This window comes from Schistocerca nitens, chromosome 3, assembly GCF_023898315.1.
Source record: "Schistocerca nitens isolate TAMUIC-IGC-003100 chromosome 3, iqSchNite1.1, whole genome shotgun sequence".
Lineage (NCBI taxonomy): Eukaryota > Metazoa > Arthropoda > Insecta > Orthoptera > Acrididae > Schistocerca > Schistocerca nitens.
Window position 1 is genome coordinate 605,279,943 of NC_064616.1, and position 8,391 is coordinate 605,288,333.

General features: G+C 35.3%; 1 protein-coding gene across 1 annotated transcript in view; it reads left to right on the forward strand.

The window, feature by feature from the left end:
* The window catches only part of LOC126248535 (hemicentin-1-like), an 838,517-nt gene extending 837,517 nt beyond the window's left edge, over positions 1-1,000 (forward strand). The window contains exon 56 of the mRNA XM_049949594.1: positions 29-1,000. Coding sequence (XP_049805551.1) covers positions 29-122 — 94 coding nt within the window. The 3' untranslated portion in view covers positions 123-1,000. The remainder of the gene's footprint in view (positions 1-28) is intronic.
* The last annotated feature ends 7,391 nt before the right edge of the window (positions 1,001-8,391 follow it).

Consider the following 8,391-nt stretch of genomic DNA (forward strand, 5'->3'; position numbering starts at 1 on the left):
GAACATTATGTTTCTCATTTTTTTCCAGGACCTCAGTGCTTGCTCTTTCTTATGACACTGATGAAAAAACTATACTGCATACAACAAAATTTATTGTATTTATTGATCTACCAAGTGACTAGGAGACTGTGAGATAGTAGTGTCTTACAGATGTGTGATGAGACTGGAGCACCAGAGTATGAATAAAAATGATATGAAATTCCATATACATTGTGACTGGAAGCATCAGGTAGACCAGAAATATTATGCAGAAGTTGAACCTGCACATTACACTTTCCAGTCACAAAGTCTTCATGAATTAATACAAAAAGAGACTACAAGTGAAAATGCATTGCAGAGTGTGAAGTGGAATGAAACAATGTGAATAAAATATGGACTAGGCCATAAACATGAATACAATCATATCTTTGTCATTGGCTGGAAAGAATCCTCTGACATTGCTTATGATAGATTAATGTGTTCTGGTTCCCTACACCACCTCAACATTTATGTTAAAAATATAGACTGTAAGTCATAAGTAAGTTGATTTTGTGTCATAGTTTTTGAGTACTGCTGGACATATTTCGCAAATGGATGAACATTGAGGAAGATGAGTTAGTTCATGAGACTCAGTGTCTATTTGCAAATGGGCTCAGCATTGCCTTAGTGATTTGCACTATTATTTTGTGCGTCCTGGTGCATATTGTCATTGTTCATATTTAATTAAGTATGTAATTTCAATTTCATTGTATATTTTAATGTGCACTATTCATTTGCTGTATAAATGTTTTTAAAGTAATGTATTGTTCCCAAGACTTGTGATATTTATTGTATTAAGTGTAACAAAGTGTACAAATAGAGTGAGGCTTTTCGTAGTTAGGCAGAATGCAGTTTTACTTGTGGTTTTTTTAAGCTGCAGAAATAAAGAGACAACAGATGCAATCTTTCTCTCTGAGACACTATCATTATGCTTTTTATTATCTTAAATCTAAATTTACAATAAAAATTGTTTATAGTTAACCATATTGCTTCTATACTTTTCATTATGTGATATTCATGTACAGGCTGACAGGCAGTATATTTTAGATAATGGTATTCAGGTAAATCTTCTGTTTTCCTTTAGAAACTTTAGATTGTCTTCAGCAGAGACAGTGTTCACACTTCTTTAATTGTTTCATGAAGAATAAAGAAACTACACTGTTCACTATGTACAAATACAGTGAGGCTTTTTCATAGTTTTGCAGAGTACTACTTTACTTGCTGATTTTTTAAGCTACAGAAATAAACAGACCACAGCTGCAGTCTTCTTCTCCGAGGCAGTATCATTATGTTTTTAAGTATCATAAATCATTAAATTTCCAATAAAAATATTTTGTGGTTAACCATAGTACTACTGTAGTTTTTCACTGTGTGAGAGCGAGTTCCACACTGCAATTCATCTCTACATAATTTTTTCATTCCTAAAAGAAAATTCAGATGCTCAACAATAGTATTAAGCATCATACTTCTACATTTGATGTACTCAACAAGGGTATTAAGGAGTTAAATACTTATGCCTATAATGTAACCACTCTGAGGTTAACAAACAAATTAAGTAGTAGTAGTAGTAGTAGTAGTAGTAGTAGTAGCAGCTTTATTCATCTGTAGATCTCTTTTTACAAGGATATAGCACATGTCAAAGTATTTACAAGTTTACATCAATTTAAAATAAGCTAATTTGTATACACATATATTTACAGACCTCTAGTTGGACATAATCATTAGATTTACTCCTGGTATACAATACTTTTTTTACAAATAACTTATTAAAATAATGTAATGCCACACCGTTCACTCATATCTTACTATCAGTCACTGCACACACTACACACACATTGTTTCATAACACTTCACTCACTACAAACACACACACACACACACACACACACACACACACAAATTGGTGATCTCTGGGCCATTTTCTGTACCGCAACTTCCCATTTGCTATCCTGAAAAACTGAGTCAGCATCCCTCCATAATGAGTGAGATGTTGAGCACAGAAAGAGGAAGAGGTGTTAGTATTGTGCTATGCATAGCTTGGGGGTAAGTATGAAAGGAAAAAAGAAGGAAAAGGTGTTATGTGGAATGTTGGATATTTTATAATCATCATCATCATCATCATTTATTTGCACAACACTTTTTATCAAATCCCTACTCTGTTTTATCTAAGTAATCTTCAATGTATAAAATGTATTCCATAACAGGTACTTTTTAGCTGCCTTTTTAAATAAGTGTATTTTTGCAATTTCTTTAATCTCTTTTGGTAATTTATTGTAGAGTTTTATTCCGTGGTAGAAAATGCTGTTTTGAGTTTTATGTTTATTTTTTCTTGGTAAATGTAAGTTGAGTCTATCTCTTGTTGCATGGTCATTGACAGAGCTGTTTGAGCAGTAATTATCAATGTTATTTTTGATGGGTACAGCTGATTGGTAAATGTATTCACATGGAGCAGTTAAAATCCCCAGTGTTTTGAACAGATCTTTACAATGAGCTCGACTAGTATTTTTGGTTATTATTCTTATAGCTCTTTTCTGGAGTTTGGAAATTGTGTTCATATTTTGTGCATTTGTTCCCCAAAAAAGGAAGCCATAGCTAAGAACTGAGTGTACATATGAATAGTATGTAACTAAAAGACACTGCATGTTACTCATTGATGATAGGCTTCTAAGGGCATAACATGCTGATGACATTCTGTTTGCAAGTACCTTTGTGTGTTCACACCACTTCAACTGAGAATCAATATTCATTCCTAGAAATTTTGCATTTGTTACTCAGTCTATAGAGGTGCCATCTACATTTAATTTAATATTGTCATTTTTCCTCTTAAAACTGAAATTAATGGCATTAATTTTCTTTATGTTCAATGTCACTTTATTGCTTATTGACCAATCATTAACTTCCTTGAGAGTTTCATTTGCTTCTCAGCAAGGAGTTCTCGTTTTCTCAGTGACTATAATATTGCTGTCATCAGCGAAGAGAATTTTTTCACCATGAGTAACACTACTGGGAAAGTCATTGTGTATATCAGGAACAGTATTGGTCCTAATATGCTACCTTGCGGAACCCCTATATTAATGCATTTTGATTCTGATAAGTGTTTTACTAAATGTTTAGATCTATTTAAAGTACATGTTATCTCTTTTCTTTGTACCCTATCTGCTAGGTATGATCGAAACCAGTCATTAGCTACCCCTCTTATTCCTAATGCTTCTAATTTATGTAATAGAATCTTGTGGTCAACTGTATCAAATGCCTTAGAAAGATCCAAAAATTTGCCTGTGACACACTCATCTTTATCAAAAGCATCAAGTACAACCTTTATGAATTCTACTATGACTGATTCCGTATTTTTGCCACTTTAGAAACCACACTGTGATTAGCTTAAAGTATTTATTCAGGTACAGTAATTCATTAACCTGTCTTTCATAATTGCTTCTATTGTTTTTGAGAATGCCGACAGCAGGGAAATGGGCTGGTAATTTTCTATGTCTTCTGCATTACCTTTCTTAAGCAAAGGTACAACTCTTGCCTGTTTTAACTGCTCTGGAAATGTCCCTGATGTGATGGATTCATTTATTATATTTGTTAAGGAGCCTTGAATCATCCCTATGCATTTTTTCAGTACACACCTTGGTAGTTCATCTAAGCCTACTGTATTTTGATTTTTTAGTTTTTGAACAGTTATATTGACTTCATTCTCTGTGGTTTGAAGAAACATCATTGTTTTTAGTGCTACATTATTTACAAGTGTTATATTTGTTTTGGGGAATTTTTGCTGTACCTTCTCTGCAATGCTTGAAAAATGCTTGTTTACATAGTTTGCTAAGTGTTGTGGATCATTTATTGCCTTATCCCCCTCCCTTAGCAGTATGTTATGGTGCAACAGATATTGTAACTGAAAGGAAGACCAACAAGTTAACAGCTGCACAGTCTGATACCATTGAAAAGAAGGCAAACAGGAGTGTATTTATGTAAGTTAAATATCATTCCAAAGCCTGCTTAATGTATAACAACATGTCAATGAAACATAAAGTCACTGAATCATGTATGGCTATCTGAGAGAAACTGCAATTGCTGAAGTCATGGCATTTGGAAAGAGACCAATCACTCAGAGACACATTTAGACATGTCACAGAACCTCTCAAATGACTCAAAGGCTAAAGAAGAAGATGAAGAAGATGCTATTGGTGATTTCATTAAACATTACAGTGATGGTCAGACAGACAGAACTTATGAAGTAAGCTAGGAAAAACCATATATGTTGGGTACTTATCCCATATGTTTGATTAAGAATGCACTCCAGATTGGAGACAAGGAATTTGAAAAACATCCAGTTTACTGAATCTAATATTCTTAAAAAACTATAAAACTGGAAAGCTATTCACTAGAAGATGTTGACAATTATGTTCAGGTGTTACATGTGACAGAGGTATATAAGAAAGTCAACGGAGTAGAGGCAAAATGTACCTACAGCTCGAAATACTAGATGTCATTATATACGCATTAGCAGACATACCTGGCAGTGGCATTATTGACATTCAGAATAAGAAAATTAACAACAGATCACCCCAGTGCATCTATTACGGTAACTCCAATGAAATAGTTGAATGATTATGCCTGCTCTACACCTTAATTGTCACTAATATGTACATAAAATTCTCTTGGGCTCTACCTGTTGCACAGGTGTCTGAACAATTGCAGCAGCAACAGACAGCAACCAATTGCAGTCCACACAGTATATAAACAGATCACAGTGGTGAGCTCTGTAACAGATATTTCACACCACTAATGAAATGTTATGTAATACTTCACTACTTGACATTCTCTTAGATGAAAGCACATATTGTGGAGCATTCAAAAACATCTATAAAAGGGCAAATGTGGATGCATTTTAAACTTCTTAATTCTTTTAAATGGACTGCTATCCTCCCACAAATCATCAACACGTGCAACTGCTCTGTTCACAGGACAATGAAGATCGATCGGGTCAATTAATGTACATGACAATAAGCTTCTAAATATAGTTTACAGTCATAGTAAAATTGTAGATCCACAAAAATAGAAGTTAATGTAGGTGATTTTGCACATATTTCAAATGCAAGCACTTGAGAAGTCATATCTCCCAAACTGGTCAAGAGAGATATTTACAGTTTCCAAGGTGCAATGAACAGCCCCCTAGAACTTACATCTTAAAGGATACCAGTGGTAGTGAAATTGTCATTAGTTTTTACACAGAACAATTTCAGAGGAGAAGTGAGACAGTCATCTTGCTGGTAGAAAGTGTCATAAGGCAATGAGGGAAAGGCTCTCGTTAAATGGTTAGGATTCCCTTCATTGCATAGCACTTGGGTTGATGACATTGATTTGCTATATGACAAGGCCCTCAAACAGCACAGTGGCATAATGTGCATGATAGGAAGCACGTCAGAAGAGGTTGTGATATTTTCATTAATTTTCCAACAGAACTTCATGTCACTACATATAACTTCTGCAGATCTGGGACTAAGCTTGAGAAACAAGTTGCACAAGGGATCAATCTTTTAAGCAAAACATGCAGATGCCATGTGGCAAATAAGGATCTCCCCGGATATCACCTTGCAGATTGAATATTAGCCAACCGAGCCAAGGAAGCATGTTCAAAATCAGATATCAGTATTGTTCACTGTAAAGCTGTGCTGTTAGTAAATAAAGTAACATGTGTAATACTTAACTTGGGAATAGGTTAAATTTCAGTTCAGTTATGAACACTGCTTGTCACACACTGAAGAATAAGAAGATGCAGAAGGAGAAGGGCAAGTCAGGATTGTTAAAAAAATGTATTCAGTTATCACTGGCAGTTAAAAGTGTCTCAAAAGGAAAACTGATTAAAATGCCTAAGAGTCCTACCACTGCCAAGTACATCAGATGGACTCCTTCCGTTCATAATTCCAACCTTGGCAGGACTTTCGGTGGCTGGTTCCCTGGCCAGAGATGCAGCACCTATCGCCAGAACAGTGAAAAATGCAGAAAACACACAGCAGCATCTTGAGGAGGCCAACAGGTGCAGTAGGTTTATAGAATCGGTGGCAACTGGGAAAGGGCTATATTAAAACCTCACAGGAAATGGTTTTGATCATTTATTTTAAAAACTGTCAGCTAAACTGCCCAACAGATTACTTACAAATATCTATGTGCTAAAGTTGTTTAAAAGTTCCCTATCCCAAGGTTTTTTGGTGTGTTGATGCAGAATACACTGCCCAAGAATATGTGGAAATCTAATGAATGGGAATTCTAAATTTAGACACAGCAAGAAGACCTGGAACTCACTGGGTGGTTTACGTTAGAAGAGGAACACGAAATATTGTTTACTACTTTAACGTATTTGGAGATTTGCAGCCTGCAGAAAAATTATGCCATTACTTTGGCAGTAACCATGGGTCTGACAATTTTCAACGCTACCAAAAAGTTCAATATACACCTATGTGCACACCTGGATCTCATGTTCATACTGACAGCTACATGTAAGATGTAAGAACTGTAATCATGCACAGCAGTGCAGCTGGGCTTGAGGAGTGATTCATTCACTTTGACTTTAGATGGTTGGTCATTGGTACTAAGTGATTATTCCTTCCCATCAACTGAACTAGGCAAAGGGGGTTGGACTGTTGCCTTGATAGGCTTAGAAATGTAAAACACAATTCCAAATGTCACTGCATCAAACTGCTATCTACATCTAGGAAGTGGTGAAGTTGTGCTAGAACCTCTCAGCACATATGACAGTGATGATTCAAATGGGGTGACTTGAGACACCGGGGAGACTTGAGATAAAATGACATACATTTATAGTTCTGCATTTTACCAGTTTTTAGTTTACGTAACTAAAATTTTTATCCTTTGTTTGGTTTGCATGTAACATCAGTTTTCTGACTGAGGTAAATTTATTATCAAAATAAGAAAGTTGGAAGCCATGTAATGATTTGTAAACAGGAAGTAAAATATCATCTTTGACAATTGTTTTGGAACTTTCTTTGTTTTACTACATGAAAAATAATTTTCAAGGAGTGAAACTTTGCGGTGAGTATCTTGAAGGCTTTGACATGAATATAAAAAATAAGTCATATTTTTGTTAAAGTGTAAATTATGAGACTTATTTATACTGATCGGGACCTTACCTGGGGTGACATGAGACAGTTGTTGTGCAGACATAACTTCATTCCTACTAAAGATTTTTAATTTTATTCTTGCAGGACATGCCATGTGTTTATGATAAAAGAGCTGGTACATGCAAATATGCAAGTAGCAACTTAGGAAATTTGGATAAGGCTCTTGAAGATGTAAAAATGTGCTACCTTAGCCTTCATAAAGAAGCTGAGAAATATTCTATAGAAAAGTCTAAGCTTTCTCGTGCACTTAATGGAAAACATAGTAGTAAAATTGGTGGACAAATTACTCTGTCATCAACAGAAGAAGATACTTTAGTGAAAAATATGCTTATAGTAAGTGAATGAGGATTCCCACTTACTGCTTACGACATCAGACTTTTAATTAAATACTATCTTGAGAGACAATGGAAAACCATCCCAAGATTCAGAAACAACATGCCTGGTGATGAATGGATGCGATCATTCTTGAATCGCCATAGTAATGTGCTGCCTGTGAGGTTAGCAGGCAATATAAAGTGTTGTTGAGCACAACTTTCTCCAGCAATTGTTAACACTTTTGCATGGCCCCAAGTGGATGATATGAGTTTTTTGTATCCTCATGAAACAAAGGCCTGCCTACTTCCACCTCAACACCTTAGATATAGACTGATGAAATTTTCATCTAATATTATACTGTAAATTAAATTTTTCATGTTGCAGTGGAAATGAATTCTTTTTTTTTTTAATCAACATTGTTTTTAAAAAATCTGCGGGTGCCAACAATGCTAACACCAATGCTAAGTTAAAAAATCTGCGGGTGCCAACAATGCTAACACCAATGCTAAGTTCAGTTGAAGAACAACTGGAGGGGAGTATGATCGACCTTTTGAAGAGGTTGCACTATGGGGACAAAGAAAATGGTACTGTGCTTAAACAGAAGAAGAGAAGAATAGAATCTGAACCAGGCAAGAGTGTGTCAAATATTGAGCCTAATGAAGCACGATTGGATTTGAGTACTGGTGATGGCAGTGCAGAATGTGATGAACCTGAGGATCCATAATGAATGACGTTAACGGCGATGACAGTAACCTTTCATTTCCAGAGATTGTTCAACAGGAAGATAATGTTTCCTATGGAAGCATAACTGAAGGAGATTATCTGCTCATTGAAATGACTATAAAAAGTGCTTCAGAAAAGTCCAAAATCACTAAAAAGTGTTTTGTGGGAAAAGTGGTCACAATTTCTGAAAATT